The 16988-nt window shown below is 47.5% G+C and overlaps 2 protein-coding genes across 3 annotated transcripts; both read right to left on the bottom strand.

Moving 5' to 3' along the window:
* Nucleotides 1-228: 228 nt before the first annotated feature.
* On the bottom strand, nt 229-11226 carry ESS2 (ess-2 splicing factor homolog). Its single transcript, XM_081338747.1, has 10 exons — nt 11009-11226; nt 9749-9917; nt 8735-8830; nt 8352-8521; nt 6847-6967; nt 4867-5000; nt 4131-4233; nt 2595-2704; nt 1316-1431; nt 229-524 (listed from the first exon to the last, which is right to left on the bottom strand). The coding sequence occupies exons 1-10, from the start codon at nt 11162-11164 to the stop codon at nt 239-241; spliced, it is 1461 nt and encodes a 486-aa protein (XP_081194873.1). The 5' UTR covers nt 11165-11226; the 3' UTR covers nt 229-238.
* A 926-nt stretch (nt 11227-12152) lies between these two features.
* On the bottom strand, nt 12153-16527 carry GSC2 (goosecoid homeobox 2). 2 transcript variants are annotated; one of them, XM_081339410.1, is made up of 4 exons: nt 15349-16527; nt 14410-14660; nt 13578-13722; nt 12153-12802 (listed from the first exon to the last, which is right to left on the bottom strand). In XM_081339410.1, exons 1-3 carry the CDS (start codon nt 15905-15907, stop codon nt 13618-13620), a joined length of 915 nt encoding a protein of 304 aa, XP_081195536.1. In that variant the 5' UTR covers nt 15908-16527; the 3' UTR covers nt 12153-12802; nt 13578-13617. The 2 variants fall into 2 exon arrangements, with proteins under 2 accessions (XP_081195536.1, XP_081195535.1); XM_081339409.1 differs by having other exon boundaries at nt 12153-13722.
* Nucleotides 16528-16988: the final 461 nt, after the last annotated feature.

Below are 16988 nucleotides of genomic sequence, written 5' to 3'. Positions count from 1 at the left end.
CCGGCACAAAGCTTTAACAAGAGGGGGTTTTTCAACTCAAAAGCCTGCCTTTCCGTCGGCTGCTTCTCGCCGGCTAGTGAGGATCAGGGCAACCCAGGACTGTAAGGCCAGGAACCATCCTGTACCCGGAGAAAACATCTCTCCTGGTGCTTTTGGTCAATGGTGGGCGTTGGAACATTGGGGCACTGCTGGGTTCCTCTCCCCCCCCCCCACACACACACACAAAAAGAAGAGAGGGTCAAAAGAAGTCGGATGCCTTGCGTCTTTTGGGCAGCTGCAACAGGTTGTCCGTAATAGAGGTGGGATCCTGAGCCACTGGGGTTTGAGAGAGCGTCCTGGACGTTGGGGTGACCGTGGGGGTCTGCAGGCCGGCAGACGGAGTCTTGTAGCCAGGGGTCCTCACAGGTGCAGGGGAGGGGGTGTAACTGGCCCGGAGAGCTTTGTCGGTGAACTTGCTAGCAGTGCGGTTCACTAGGCGTTGTAAGGCGGGAGACATGGCCGGGCTGAGGCCTTTCGGAGTGAGGCTGGAAGGGAGAGGAGAAAAAAAAATATCAAGGACTTCAGGTAAGAGGTTCTGCTAAGCGTTGGTCAGTCCGTAGCTAGGATGGTCGGATGGCGCAGTGGTTAAAATGCAATATGGCAGGCTAACTCTGCCCACTGCCTGGAGTTCGATCCTGACAGGGCTCAAGGTTGACTCAGCGTTCCATCCTTCCGAGGTCAGTAAAACAAGGACTCAGATTGTTGGGGGCAAGAGGCTATGTAAACCGCTTAGAGAGGGCTGTAAAGCACTGTGCAGCAGTTTATAAATCTAAGGGCTATTGCTATTGCTGTGCTATGCTATTGTTATTCTATTCTATTCTATTTCTATTTTATTCCATTCTCCTATTTAATTCTCTATTCTATTCTATTCTATTTCTATTTTATTCCATTCTCCTATTTAATTCTCTATTCTATTCTATTCTATTTCTATTTTATTCCATTCTCCTATTTAATTCTCTATTCTATTCTATTCTATTCTATTCTATTCTATTCTATTCTATTCTATTCTATTCTATTCTTTGTTATTCTATTCTATTCTATTCTATTCTATTCTATTCTATTCTATTCTATTCTATTCTATTCTATTGCAATGGTGGCGCAACACCTGTGGACTTCAACTCCCGGAATTCCTTGCTTGTTGAGGAATTCTGGGAGTTGAAGTCCACCAGTCTTAAAGTTGCCAAGTTGGGAGAGCACTGATTAACAAGACACTGAGATACTTCTTAAGTTTAGAATTCTTCAGCCCATTTCATTGCCAGCTGGAAGGATGGCTCACCTGGCAAGGTTCTCCGTGACTCTCCTCAAGGCTTCTTGTTTCTTAGCTCTGTTTTTCGCAGCTGCCTCGTTGGCCATCTTAAGGCCGAGTCTCTCCCGGCGTCCGGGTTCCAGGATCTGTGGAAAGATCAGCTGATCAGATTACCGGTGCATTTTAGAGTCTGTTCCGTCCAGCCTTAGCTTAATCCTCCTCACCCTTTTCTCTCTGGCTGAGAAAACCAAAAAGGATCCAGAACCATTTTTCCCCCCAAACTCTTCCACAAAGTGCTATTAAAATCAGGGCAGGTAAGAGTCAGGTCTCGCTGCCCTGACTCAACTACTTATTTCATAGCTTATCCAGACAAATTTCCCGCTCTAGTTAAAAAAATTCTCCGGGCTGCTTATAGTAAACAGCTTTTCTGGCTGTAATTAATTGATTAGGGTTCAAGGTTTATATTATATTGGACTGGCGTAGACCAGTCCGATATCTGATTATTATTATTTTAATAGAAACGATTCTGAGCTTCAATGGTGGCACGGCCTAGACCAGGGGTGGGGAACCTTGGCTCTTTTGTGTCTTGTGGACTTCAACTCCCAGAATTCCTGTGGGGAACCTTGGTGTCAAGTTTCCAACGTACGGGATTTTCAAGTGACTCTGAGGCATTGTTTACCTTAAAAGTCCTTTTTTAGCCTAATACACTGGCAAATGCTTGCTCGGAGGAAGCTGGAATCTGAAATCTCCGCCCCTTGCACAATATATTAAAACACAATTCTCCACCTTTCTAATTTTGTCGTTAATCATATTCTCCAATTAATTTAAAGAATCAGCTTCCCTTCCGTTAGAAGAACCGCCAAAGCCTTATCTTCTTTAGAGAGACAAATGGCCTTGAAAGTGCATTCCTCTTCCCTCCTCCCAACTTCAAACTAAAGCAATACACAAGTCTTCAAGCAATACACAAGTTTAACATATGAAATAGCTACTTCTTCCTCTCTCGTCAAGCAATAACAACATTCGATGTTAGCTGCGTTGACACTTGGCTCTTTTATGACTTGTGGACTTCAACTCCCAGAATTCCTGAGCCAGCATGGCTCAGGAATTCTGGGAGTTGAAGTCCACAAGTCACAAAAGAGCCAAGGTTCCCCACCCCTGGCCTAGACAATGGCATCTGAACGTAGATCTTTTTAACATTTGCATTTTATTCTGTTTTTTTTTTTAAAAAAAAATCTAGGTGAAGTGATAAGACATTGCAAGTCCAGGTATAATATGCCGTACAAATGGGGTGTTTTAGATCTTTCAATACCTTGAAAGCCGGTCCTGGAGTCCGGTCCACATAGGGTGTGTCAGAGCCTTCTAACCGCAGAGGGGTGCCTTCTATCTCACCCCAGGTCATAAGAGGGGAGTCATTCACACCTAGGAAGACACACGGGCCAATCAGTGTACTTGAATAGGGCAGCAAGCCATCGGCTTGCCATCTGAACACTGTGCGTGACTCAAAGGATTTGGGGTGAGGGAATCTCTGCAAGGAGAATCAGCTGGAAGGGACAACAGAGAAAAGGCTGAATCCTAAAAATTTAAAAGCAACCCTTTTGAGGGGCCCCGGGTGCTCTCTAAGCTGGCTTGTTTGGTTGCAGGCAAAACATTTTATTACCCAAACTAAGTAACGTCATCAGTGCTAGAAAGGAGTGTTTTTGGGGGGGGGGAGGAGGAAGAAGACTGTGGGTCCTAGGTGCTCTCTGAGCTGGCTTGTTTTCTTGCAGACGTTTCATTACCCAGCTAGGTAACATCATCAGTGCCAGAAGGGAGTGGGGCTTGTGAGGAGGAGGAGGAGGAGGAGGAGGAGGATGGCGGCAACTGTGGGGACCTTGGTGCTCTCTGAGCTGGGTGGTTCTCTTGCAGACGTTTCATTACCCAGCTAGGTAACATCATCAGTGCCAGAAGGGAGTGGGGCTTGTGAGGAGGAGGAGGAGGAGGAGGAGGAGGAGGAGGAGGAGGAGACGACATCCTTTGTGATCTCTGAGCTGGCTTGTTTTCTTGCAGACGTTTGATTACCTAAACTAGGTTACATCATCAGTGCTAGAAAGGAATAAGGTTTGAGGGAGGAGAAGGAAAAAGAGAAGGAGTAGGACTGTGGGGTCCTTGGTGCTCTCTGAGCTTGCTTGTTTTCTTGCAGACGTTTCATTACCCAAACTAGGTAACATCATCAGTGCTAGCACTTCACCGCACTAGCACTGATGGCGTTACCTAGTTCGGTAATGAAACGTCTGCACGAAAACAAGCAAGCTCAGAGAGGACCAAGGACCCCTCATGTCAACCCTGAGCTGCAAATATTCTCCTTTATTAGTACAGTCCTTTTGTTTTTACACAGATGTGAAAGAAGGTGGGGGGGGGGAAACAGAAAGAACCAGAGCTTATATATAAGTTCTGTCAAAGGACATCCTGTCGTTTATGTATCTACCTATGTCTGTATTTAGCACACCCATGGATCAAAAGGTTATGATTTACAAATAGCCCTTGACTTACCCCTCATTCATTTAGTGACTAAGGGGAAAAAAAATGACTTGTGCCGTTTCTCACACTTACCACTGCCACAACAGGGGATCAAAATCCAGCTGCTTGGCAACTGGCCTGTATTTACAACAGCTGAAGGATTGCGGGGCTGTGGGGAATCGCCGTCTGCAACCTTCCCCAGCCAGCTTCCAATCAGCAAAGTCAATTGGGGAAGAAGCTAAATAGCTCTTTTGTGTGTCTGTGTGTTTTTGTTTAAAAAAAAGAATAATAATAATAATAATAATAATAATAGTAAAAATAACAGGATAAAAAGGATTTTCTTTCTTACCGGGAGCAGGGGAGGGTGTGGCCACAAATCCGTACCCGTTCACCTTCGGAGATTCCTGGGGAATAAGCTCCTTCCCATCAGGCCCCACTTTGCCTTGTTTGTACTGGGATGAAGAGAGAAAGGAAGGATGCTTAGCATTCATGACAGGGAGCTTTAAAGGCACAGCCAGATTGGGAGAGAGAAGCTAGAACGGCTCAGACTGTTAAAAACGAAAATGGAATTAAAGAAGAGGAAGCAACTTTGGTCCCAGGGTCAGAAACTCTTCTTTCTTTCCTTCCTTCCCTCCTTTTTTTCTCCTCTCACCTTCTTTCCTTTTTTTCCTTTCCTTCCTTCCTTTTCTCCTTCCTTCCTCTGCTTATCATTTCCTCCTCCACCTCCTTCCTTCTTTCCTTCCTTGCTGCTTTTGCTTATCATTTCCTCTGCTTCTCCATCTCCTTCCTTCCTTCCTTTTCTTGCTTGCTTCTTCCTTACTTTGCTTACCATTTCTCCTCCATCACCTTCCTTCTTCCCTTCCTTGCTTTCTTCCTTCGCTTACCATTTCCTCTGCTCCTCCACCTTCCTTCCTTCCTTCCTTCCTTCCTTCCTTCCTTCCTTCCTTCCCTTCCTTCCTTCCATCCCATTCTGCCATTATTTCTCGTTTGATTTGCTTTGATTCATTTGCCAGTTCAAGGCGAGTAGAGTAGAAGCAGACGCCTAATAAATGAAGTGGATGCGGGGAACTGTTAACACCCCTCACCTGGGCATTGAGGGCTGCTGCTTGCTGAAGCTGGGTCTTGCTCACTGCTTGACTAAAGGGATCCTTCAAGAAACGGGTGTTCCTGTGAGCGACCTCACGTGGCTTCTTAAACACGTCTTCCTCTTCAGGGACTCCTGAAAAGACACAGCGGTCACAGCTCCGATGAATGAGACAAATCGAACAAAGGGCAGGCGTATTATTTAGTCTTAGCAATGAAACGAAACATCGGCACTCGTGGAGGGATGCCAGAATCTGAAATCTCCTCCCCCCCCCAAACCCATCGTAACACACCCACAATCCCTGCCCTTATCGACACGTCCCTGCCCTTATCGACACAGCCTTGGTGGAGCAGTGGGCTAATGCCTCCTTAAGGAACACCGGCTGCCTGCAATTAGTGCAGGTTCGAGTCCCACCAGGCTCAAGGTTGACTCAGCCTTCCATCCTTCCGAGGTAGGTAAAATGAGGACCCAGATTGTTGGGGGCAATTAAGCTGACTTTGTAATAATGCCGCTTGGGGGGTGTATGAAAGCCCTAATAAGCAGGCATATACATAGAATGAAGGCTACTGCTAAGCTTGTAAGCCGCCCTGAGTCTTCGGAGAAGGGCGGGATATTTATTTATTTATTGATGGGATTTATATCCCGCCCTATCTCCTGAAGGGGATATAAATGGAATTAAAATAAAAAAATAAAAAAATAAATCACATTATCCAATTAGTTTTACGTATGATGTTTCACTTCCCATTCGGGCTTTTTGCAATCTTATCACAACTTCCGGGTGATTTCCTCCCTCCCAAAGGAAGCAATTAAAATAACAGGCTGTCTCTTATATTGTCAGTGCAAAAACACGTCAATGTTTGCAGCACTGACAACAGCACTTTAGGACTCACCACCCTGTCAGGTGGAAACACAGCGCGAATTCCTGGCTCTTTTCTCCAACCAAAGGGCAGAAGTGAGCGAAGGGCAAGACAAAACTCCAGCCAATCAGCCACAAAGCCAAAGGATCAAACGGAGCTTGTTTTTTCTTTTATCCTGACTTTATCGCTTCTTTTTCCCAGGCCGAGAGAAACAAGGCAGGTAAGACGGATGAACCCGCGCGGGAGAAAGATTCGAAAGAAGGGAGGTCTACTTGCCTTGCAAGTTCAAAATATGAAAACACCAAGGATCAAAAGGAATGAAGGGGGGAAAAAGGGGATGGCCTCTGTTAGACCAACAGTCCTGCTTCTAAGAAAAGTCAAAAGCAAGGACCGGTGAATTTATTTATTTTATGATCTCTATTCTGCCTTTGCTATTTTTGCAAAATTGCTCAAGGCGGCAAACATATCCAACACATCTTTCTTCTCCTACTTTCCCCACAACGACAACCCTGTGAGGTGGATTGGGCTGAGAGAGAGCGAGAGAGGGAGGGAGGGAGGGGGAGGGGGTGGGTCTGGCCCAAAGTCACCCAGCTGGATTTCATAGTTTAGAGAGAAGTAGAACTCACTTTCTGGTGTTTGGCTCAAAGTCACCCAGCCGGCTTTCATGCCTAAGGCAGGACTAGAACTCACCGTCTCCTGGTGATTGGCCCAAAGTCACCCAGCTGGCTTTCATGCCTAAGGCAGGACTAGAACTCACCATCTCCTGGTGATTGGCCCAAAGTCACCCAGCTGGCTTTCATGCCTAAGATGGGACTAGAACTCACCGTCTCCTGGTGATTGGACCAAAGTCACGGAGCTGGCTTTCATGCCTAAGGCGGGACTAGAACCCACCGTCTCCTGGTGATTGGCCCAAAGTCACCAGCCAGCTGTCATGCCTAAGGCAGGACTAGAACTCACTGTCTCCTGCTTTCCAGCGTGATGCCTTAACTACCAGACCAAACTGGCTCTCTTAACAAGTTACAAAGAGCAAGTAAACTTGGTGTGGGGGGGGGAATCTGTATTATTATCCAGCTCCCCTTTTTACAACAAAAAGACCTTGTCAGAGGGAGCACAAGCAGCCTCACCTGGTGGATAATACATCAGAGAATTCTTTGCCTTGTATTCCCACGTTTCTACTCCAGCTTTGCCGCTCCCCAGGGCTTGCTGCTCCTCCAGCGACGGGAGAGCTAGCTGCTCCTGATGCCGCTGAAAAATGGGAGACAAAAACACAAGTCAGCTGCAAGCGTGAATGGAAGGGAGGATGCACCCCTGAGGATCCTGCAATGCATCGAAGGAGTAAATTAATATTTTAGTGTTTTCAGCATTTCCAGGTTTTCCTCCACAGAAGCCAACTGCATACCCTGAAGGCAATTAGCATCAGGCAAGGAAAGCTTCGGGGCCTCCTAACCCCGCCCGGTGTGGGCTCACTTCACAAAGGTAATTGCGCACGCCTTTCGCTTGGCCAAGGGCCGCAATGTTTCCCTCATGCGAAGCAAAAGGGGTGATGCAATGTGCGTGTAGCTTTCTTGGGCACACGGATTGGGCTGAGAATTGTCTAGGGTCTTGGAAGAAAAAAGAATATATATTTTTCCCAGCTCTTTCTTTTCATTGTTATTTGTTAGCTGCGAAGCATTCAGCTGTGTGAGCAGCTGCACAAAGAGGCCTCTGGAAACCACAGCTTGCCCTGCTGTGCAGAGTGAGACGGCATTAATTTTTTTAACCACTTAAAACTGTCCACTTTTGAAAAGGAATGGCATAGCACTACTGTCACCTTTCCAAAGTGAGGAATATGAGAAAACCCAGTCCAGAGAGACCAGCTAGTGGTGAAGGCGCTAAGCTAGAAACCAGGAGGCAGTGAGTTCTAGTCCTGCCTGAGGCATGAAAGCCAGCTGGGTGACTTTGGTCCAATCACCAGGAGACGGTGAGTTCTAGTCCCATCTTAGGCATGAAAGCCGGCTGGGTGACTTTGGTCCAATCACCAGGAGACGGTGAGTTCTAGTCCCATCTTTGGCATGAAAGCCGACTGGGTGACTTTGGTCCAATCACCAGGAGACGGTGAGTTCTAGTCCCATCTTAGGCATGAAAGCCGGCTGGGTGACTTTGGTCCAATCACCAGGAGACGGTGAATTCTAGTCTCACTTTAGGCATGAAAGCTGGCTGGGTGACTTTGGGCCAATCACCAGGAGACGGTGAGTTCTAGTCCCATCTTAGGCATGAAAGCCGGCTGGGTGACTTTGGTCCAATCACTAGGAGACAGTGAGTTCTAGTCCCATCTTAGGCATGAAAACCAGCTGGGTGACTTTGGTCCAATCACCAGGAGACGGTGAGTTCTAGTCCCATTTTTGGCATGAAAGCCGGTTGGGTGACTTTGGTCCAATCACCAGGAGACGGTGAGTTCTAGTCCCATCTTAGGCATGAAAACCGGCTGGGTGACTTTGGGCCAGTCCCTTTCTCTCAGGGACTTTAATAAAGGCAGAATAAATATATATCTAAAAGATTTTTTTTAAAAAAGCCTCTTTTCTTTGACCAAGGGAGGAGCAATCCTTCCACCCCTGGCTCCAAACCACCATAGAGAGAAGCTGCTCCTTGCCTGGGCAAATTCCTCTTCGGCTTCGTAAAGCCAATAATGCTTCACTTTCTCCTTTTCTTTGGCTACTTCCATGATCTGCTCGAAGGAAGCATTATCCTCACTGGTGTGTTTGGCCAAGAATTTATCCAGACTGGGCAGGGCATCTGTGTTTTCTTCCTCCTCGGCTTCTCCTGAAAATAAAAGAAAATGCAACTTGGGAAGAAAAAAAAAGATCCAAACACACTCAGAAGCCCCAGTTCTTTGAAAGATCAGACGTTCTAAGCTGTGGTGACAAAAAAAGAAGGTGAAGTTGTAATCTACCCGCAAGAGCTAGAATTGGCAGCTCCAATTTTAACGAGATCAAAGAAAACTCTAAAGGAAAACTCTCGCAGAGAGATGCTTACCTTCATCTAGAGATTTCGGGGTGAGCTTGGGTTTAGTCAGCACAGAAGAATCACCGGGGTGAACTTCGGGGGTCTCAAAGGTTGCCGGGGTAACATCTGTCCCAAGGAACACAAAATACAGATTTACCAAGCATGGAAAATCATTGCTCTGAAACTTCAAATCCCCACTGAAAAATCCTGGAACACTCAAAATCTCACTAACTGATCTAATGATGCTTTGGGGCTGAGGTTGGTGGGGGAATGACCAGGCCATGTTTCGTTTCTTGGTGAAAAATTAAGGTAACCAGCCAATAAATGGGCACTTAATCATACATCTACTGTTATCCTCGTATGCCAACGTCCCTTAAAAGGAAAAATATGTGCAAAATGGGATCTGTGATAGGACACGCTATGGATCGCCATTACTCAGGATTGTTTTGTGTTTTGTTAAATTTATGTTCTGCCCTTTTTCAGGGGCCTCAAGAAATGCATTGGACTTAAAGCCTGGGTCTCTCCAATCTCAGTCCAGTACGTTGACTACTATATGGCAGTAGTGGTCTTGTCTATTCTTCTAAATTTGACATTATTTGCTCCATCACCCCTTTAAATCAGGGCCTTCTGAATACATCCCAGCTATGCTTTATCACTGGCCATCATTTGTAGCGGCCGAGCAATTCAGAAGTAGAAAAGCAGACTGTGAAGTGCTATACTATTAAATCTAGTCTAGACCAATGTTGCTCAATTTCGGCAACTTTAAGATGTGTGGACTTCAACTCCATGCTGGCTGGGGAATTCTGGGAGTTGAAGTCCACACATCTTAAAGTTGCCGAAGTTGAGAAACACTGGCCTAGATCAGTTATCCCTGATTTTACCTTCCAGCTGTTCTGAAATTATAACTAAAAACAGCCGGGCAAGGCAGAACTCCGGGAGTTACAATGCCTACAGATCTGCCAATGTATGTAGTGTCTAGGAACTAAAAATGACTTGATGGCACAATCCATCGAATCAATCAACCGATCGAGCGCTCATATTTACAAGGTGCAGGAGTATCTCTGGCAGCTCTGCCCAAGGAGGAGCCAAACTTGATGGCTATCTGTCTCATCTTCTCCAGATCACCGCTCTCTTCAGCCTCCAGGTATTCCTTCTGGCCGCGCAGCTTCTCCACATCAGGGAAAAAATCCCTCTGGATGATTTTTTCCAGACTCTGCAAAGCATTCAGATGTTTCCAGATAAATATTTAAAACATGAGGCATTTGGATGACACAATTTCTGAAGCCTTATCCTGTGAAAAGGAGCACGGTGGATCGAGTGGCTGGAACGCAGGAGGTTGGCAAGCCCGTGTTTGAGACCCACGGGGCGACCATGGGGCGGGGTTGAGCTCCCGTCCTTCGCTCCAGCTCCTTCTGGGCACACGAAAGGAGCCCACAATTGGGCATCCCCAGAGCAAGGGTGATGCCATCAGTTAATCTTTTCAACCTGGAAGTGCCTCAGCGCTTCTGACGCGAGCGCAGAACCCTTGGATAACAGCCGATTCATTGCACCTTGCAAGCTGTTCAAGAAGCCACTTTTCTAACAAAGCAAACCTCATCAAAGTAAAAGAGATTAGTAAGAGATTAAAGGAACGGAATGTGACACTTTTTGGGTAATACTTTTTTTTTCTCCTCCTCTGCAAACCACCCCCCCTTCCTCCGCACAACGACCCTGCGAGGGAGGCCCGGGGGGGTAGAAAAAAAAGAGCACAGGAGAAAAAGCCGGAGGGCAGATCGAAGATCAAGATCCTTTTTGCAAACAGAGAGAATCCAAGTTGGTCTGGCAAGATAGATAATAAAATGGAGCAAGACTCGCTGAACAGGGTCTCCTGCCTGAGCAGGGGGTTGGACTAGATGACCTCCAAGATCCCTTCCAACTTATTATTATTATTATTATTATTATTATTATTATTATTATTATTATTATTATTATTATTATTATTCATCAACAACAACAAACTTCTTGCTCAGCGACATAAATTTGGGCCACTGCTTCATTAAAGCTAGGGCAACAGTAGGAAAATTATAAACTGAATAAAAGAGAATAAAGGAACGGAATGTAACACTTTTTGGTAATACTTCCCCCCCCTTCTCCTCCTCCACAAACCAGTCCCCCGGCCTCCGCACGACGACCCTGGGAGGGAGGCCGGGGGGCGGGGTAGAAAAGAAGAGGGCTGGGCCCCCAACCACGGCAGAAACAGCCGGAGGGCCGAGAGGTGACGGGCAGCCGGGTCCCACGAAGGCCGTCCCGGCCCCGTCCGCTCACCTGGATGTAGGCGTCCTCGTCCAGGACCCTCTTGCGGCACTTGGGGGCCTCCTGGGGGGCCTCCTTCGGCAGAGCGACGGCGGAAGCCTCGGCCTGCACGGGCACCAGCGCCTGGGCCGAAGCGCCGCACCCCGCCGGGGTCCCCGCAGCCTCCATCGCGCCCCGCCAAGCGTCTCCCCTGGCAACGCAGCCAGGCCTGGGCCCAGCCGGGCTCTCACTTCCGGAAACACTGCCACTTCCGGAGAGAGACCCGGAAGCGCTTCCCCTTACGCCGCCCCCGCCCCGCCCCGCCTGCGCGCCCGCAAGGCGTGGCGGTCCCAGCGTGGCACCGCCCCCTCCTCCTCCTCCTCCTCCTCCTCCCTAGGGAAGACGTCACGCCGAGCCGTGACATAGAGGTAAGGCGAAAGGGCGGCGCTCGATCGAGTCGGGTTCTGTTCGCAGCTGCAGCGGGGCGGGGCGGGAGGGTGAGAGTGGCTCGGGAAGCGGCCGACCGAGTCTACTCTGCGGGGTCGTCGTTCAGCTGATGGCAGGCTCCGACCCTCTAATTCCCGTCCCCACCACTCCCCCCGAAAAAAAGAAGCCAAGTGGATATGTAAAAAGCGGGGATGGGCGCCTGTGCCACCACTACACCTCTTTTTATGATTTGATTTGATTTGATTTGATTTGATTTGATTTGATTTGATTTGATGATATGATTTGATTTGATTTGATTTGATTTCTACTTCTGCCATTGCAAAATTTGCATTTTTAGGATACGGGGATCAGCAAGCCCCTTTTGCTCTCACTACTTTGCCTATTGTGTTGCATTGTGTTATTCATATCCATATTCTAGAACTCGACAGTTCTGATGCAAAATGGAACATCCTGCCAATGGGAAAAAAAAGGGTGCTTGACAAGGTAGCAGCATGTCTGTGAAGTCACCGAGAGTCAGATAGGACCAGGGCTTTTTTTCTCATAGAACGCTCAGAACGGAGTTCCGGCACCTTTTTTTGGATGGAACCTTGTAGGGTAGGCAAGGCGGGTTGCATGACACGTGTGAGTTCCGGCACCTTTTTCTTTTACAAAAAAAGCACTGGATAGGACTAAATGGTTTAAAACCGCAGCAAATACAGGCAAGAAAGGAAAACAAAAGCAAAAGTTTGTTTTTTTCCCTCTTTATTTTTATTTGTGTGGACTGCCTGACCCATGCAACGTTTGTTTTTAAGATCTGGGCTGAAAACAGATAAAACTGTAGCTATATTGCTTCACCAGAAACGACTTTGCTAAACATTTCAAGTTTAAATCTTACACTGGGCTTTAGGATTGGCCAGCAAAGCAACTACGAGTCCCCGAGTTACAACCGTTCGTTCTAGCGACTGTTCGAAGTTAACAACGGCACTGGAAAACAAAAAATAACAGAATGACAATGGAAGGCACCCCGGAGGTCTTCTAGTCCAACCCCCTGCTCAAGCAGGAGATCCTATAGCACTTCAGACAGATGGCGGTCCAGTCCCTTGTGACTTATGACTGGTCCTCACAGTTACGACCCATTGCAGCATCACATGATCACTATTCAGATGCTTGCATATATTTATGACAATTGCCCTGATCCGGGATCCTGTTTATGACTTTCCCAGCCTGCTCTGAATAAGCAAAGCCAATGGAGGAGGGTGGATTCACTTACCGGTAATAACTGTGTGATTCACTTAACAACCATGGCCGAAAAGATTGTAAAATCAGGTTCAACTTACTTAACAGCCGCCTTGTAGAGTGATGGAAATTCTGATCCCAGTTGGGGTCCTAAGCCAAGGGCTCCTTGTATATCAGAAAAGCAGGGCAGTGAATCATAATTTAATCATCGTTTGTGCTAATCACTCAGCCTAACGTCCAACAACTGCCCTCTATAGAAGAAAATAAATAAAGACTCAGGCTTTTGCAAAAATAACGAATCTCTGACTCATTATTGATCTGGTTGGCCCATGGCCTTAAGCTACAGACCACTTAGCCGTCATTGCTTGAATAAACCAGAGTTGGTTTATTCAGGAATACAGGTAGTCCTCGATTTACGACCACGATTGAACCCCGAATTTCCATTGCTTGGCAAAATAACGGTTAAGTGAATTCTGCCCCATTTTACAACCTTTTTTTGCCACGGTTGCTAAGTGAATCCCTTCAGCTGTTCAGCTAGTCACACGGTTGTTAAGTGAATCTGGCTTCCCCATGGACTTTGCTTGTCGGAAGGTCGTAAAAAGGGGATCATGTGACCCCGGGACACGGGGAAATACGTGCCCAGTTGCCAAGCGTCCGAATTTTGACCATGTGACCCTGGGGATGCTGCAACGGTCGTACGTGTGAAAAACGGTCATAAGTCCCTTTTTTCCAGTGCCATCGTAACTTGGAACGGTCACTAAACAAGCTGTTGTAAAATCGAGGACTACCTGTAATATGTTTTGTCTATTGTGGCCTGGAACCCAGTTATTACTGGTAAGTCAGGTCCCGGTATAATGACTGGAGACGTCCTGACGTGTGCTGACGGATCAATCATGGTTAACCGAAAGAGGATCGCGTGGGAGATGTCAACTCGGCTAACCTATCATTCCTGTATGGATAACTTGGGCTCGACCCGTCCGTTAACGCTTCTCTTCGGAAGAAATCTTGGCCACTGGCAGGATGAGTGACGACGCTGCAGCTCTTTTCTGATGCCTCCATTTGGCTCGGCGGTTTTTAAACCAAACCTGTTTGTTTTACAACAGAAGAAGAGCGTTATTCCATCCGCGCGTCCGTCGCCGTGCTTTTTTTTAAAAAAAAAAAACTTTAAATCACATCAAAAACGAAAAGGATAAGCCTAAAGGCCAAACCGAGTCGTATAATTGGGTGTAAACTTTGAACCGGTACAGTACAGGTTGCCCTGGAAGTATGGACGTTCGCTTAATGACTGCTAACGATCGAAGTTGTGACATGGAAAACGGTGCTGAAGAAAAGGGACTGACGTTGAATCAGGAGCCTGAAATGGCATCCGTGGAGAGCCAGTTTGGTCTGGTGGATAAGGCGCCAGGCTGGAAAGCGGGAGGCTGTGAGTTCAAGTCCCGCTTTAAGCCTTCCATCCTTCCGAGGTTGGTAAAATGAGGACCCAGATTGCTGGGGGGCTGACTCTGTAAACCGCTTAGAGAGGGCTGTAAACTAAGCCTGTGAAGCGGCATATAAGTCTAAGGGCTATTGCTAGTGCTATCTAAGCATGAAAGGCTGACTTTGGGCCAGTCACTCTTTCTCTCAGCCCAAACCTACCTCACAGGGTTGTTGTTGTGCAGAAAATAAGGAGGCAGCCCTTGACCTGATCTTCTGGAAGACTTGTGAACTTCAGTCCTGCTCTTTATCGCCCGTTCTGTCCACCCACCCCTCACAATCCACACCCCGAAAGTTACCTCGACTCTCTCTTCCTTCAGGTGGATCTGGCTGGCTAAGTGCTCTCTGGTGATCACATCCGGGTATTGATTCTTATGGAAAAGGGCCTCCAAGGCCTGGAGCTGGTCTTCCGTGAAGATGGTCCGGTGTCGCCGAGTCCGTCTCTGGATCTGGTGGAAGGCCTGCAGCTCGCTCGGGCTGCCACGGTGGTTCCTGCAAGGCCTGGCCAGGGGGTAGAACAGCTTCATGGGCCACGCACACCTGGGGTCCCCTGGAAGGAAGCACAGTCGGTTGGGTTGGTCTCCAGGGATGCTGTGAACCCACCCATTGATCTCCAGGGTGGGAATGATAGGGCCATCTGCTTATCTATGGGGGTGGGGTCTTCTCCCCAGCTCAAGGGGGATGCTTTTCTCCGCTTATCTATGGAGGGGGGGGTCTTCTGCCCAGCTCAAAAATGAGATACGATGGGTGCCAAGAGATGAAACGTGGACACAACCCAACAACCACACACACACACACACACACACACACACACCTTGGAAGAATCACAGTAAAGCCTGTTTATCTCTGTCTCTCTGTCTCTCTCACACACACACACACACATACACACACACACACACACCTTGGAAGAATCACAGTAAAGCCTGTTTCTCTCTCTCTCTCTCTCTCTCTCTCTCTCTCTCTCTCTCTCTCTCTCTCTCTCACACACACACACACACACACACACACACACACACACCCAAAAAAAACCAAGGAAATTCACTTGAATGAACTAAAGAAACAGGACGGACAAAAACTTTTAGGAAACTCCGAAGACTGATTGTGACCTCGGGGGGGGGGGTCCTGATTCTCCCTAAAGTGAGGCTGGAGAGAGCTGGCCCCAATGGCAGCCCCCACCCTCGCAGCCCCCCACCCCACCCCAAGTCTTTGGCACCCCACCATCCCACAAAACAACTCACCGAGCCAATTTGCGCTGTCTTGCCAGGTGCGAACAACCTCCTTGGAACAGCAGCAACAGTTGCAGGACCTGCCGACTCTCTCCACTTCCTCCACTTCCTCCACTTCCTCGGGAAAAGCGCCCAGGTTCCCCCAAAAGCACAGGGCCTTGGGGTCTTGGTCCCAAATCCCTCGGAAACAGAAGGGGAAGAGGAGGGGGGCCCTGCTCTCCGCCGAGCCGGACAGGATGCTCTCAATGGTGAAGGCATAGGGCTTGGTGTTCTTCTTCTCCAGCTGGCCAGTTGAAGGAGCTTCCGTCGACATCCTTCTCGATGGGACCTCAGCTACACCGCAGAGACCAAAGGGAGATACGGCAACTGCTTTAGCATCGGTCGGTGAATTTGCAAAGAAATGAAATAAAAAATGGAAAGGGGAGACAGGACGTAAACGTCCATTGGAAGAGGAAGATGCCCTTTGCTTGGTGGCCAACTCTTTGAAGAATTTCAACCATCCATTCCTCGCCACCGGTCTCTGTAATCTAGTTAGTGGCTTTATAAGAGCATCGCAAATGTACGGAGACATTTCCACCACCACCAACCCCCCCCTTTGTGGTCCTTAATCCTTCTTGGAAAGAAGCCACACACCCCCACCCCTGAAAAGCTGGAATAAAATAAATTCAAGCTAATCTTTGACAGCTTTGTGAAGGGTTAGTGTGGATCTAAGATTTAGCTAATCCTGCAGGAATGACTGGGTGGAAATCTGATTTCTCAATCTGAACGGCAGGATGAAGTTGGTTTATGATGTCCATTGTATGGCAAAGCTTGTCTTTTTGAAGAAGGAGGGGAGGAGAGAGCGAAAAGCTGTTTCTCCGGGAGGATTAGCTCCTTGGAAAAAAGAAAAGAAGAAGAAGAAGAAAAAGAGGAAAAGCAAATTAGCCCCCCCCCTTTTTTCTTTGACCACAGGAAAGGCTTCTAATCCAAACACACAACTGTCATATTGCACAATGTAAAGGACAGAGAAGGGTTTTGGGGCTGGGGGAAATGGGATAAATGAATTTAGCTTTACAAGAGGAAGCCAACAGTATAAGCAGCAGCCAAGAACTCTTGCAAAATAGAAAGATTTTTCTTGAAAGTCAACGTATTGGTGACTTGGAACCCAGGCAAAAGTTGGATATTTATCAGTGTTTCTGATGGGCCACCAACCCCTTGATTTTCTCTGTTCTGTAGAATAAACGGGAAGCCCTGTTAATGGGACATTAGGCTGATCAGGAATTCCAGATTATGCTATCAGGAGTGCAGGTCTGGACTAGAAGGCTCTTCGAGAGAGCGCAAGACTAGAAAGGATGAATGGATGAAAGAGAGAGAGAGAGAGGTGATAGATAGATAGATAGATAGATAGATAGATAGATAGATAGATAGATAGATAGATAGATAGATAGGAGAGGGAGAGAGAGATGATGGTGATGGATGAGAGGATAGAGGGATAGAGATAAAGAGATAAATGATACATACATACATACATACATACATACATACATACATACATACATAGATAAGAAAGGGAGAGAGATGATGGTAGGGAGAGAGAGATGATGGTGATGGATGAGAGGATATAGACATATAGAGCCTTGGTGGAGCAGTGGGTTAATGCCTCCTTAAGTAAC

This window comes from Vipera berus (genome assembly GCF_964194415.1).
Source record: "Vipera berus genome assembly, chromosome: 14".
Lineage (NCBI taxonomy): Eukaryota > Metazoa > Chordata > Lepidosauria > Squamata > Viperidae > Vipera > Vipera berus.
The sequence above is the reverse complement of the archived record's forward strand: the minus strand, read 5'-3'. Positions and strand labels throughout refer to the sequence as shown.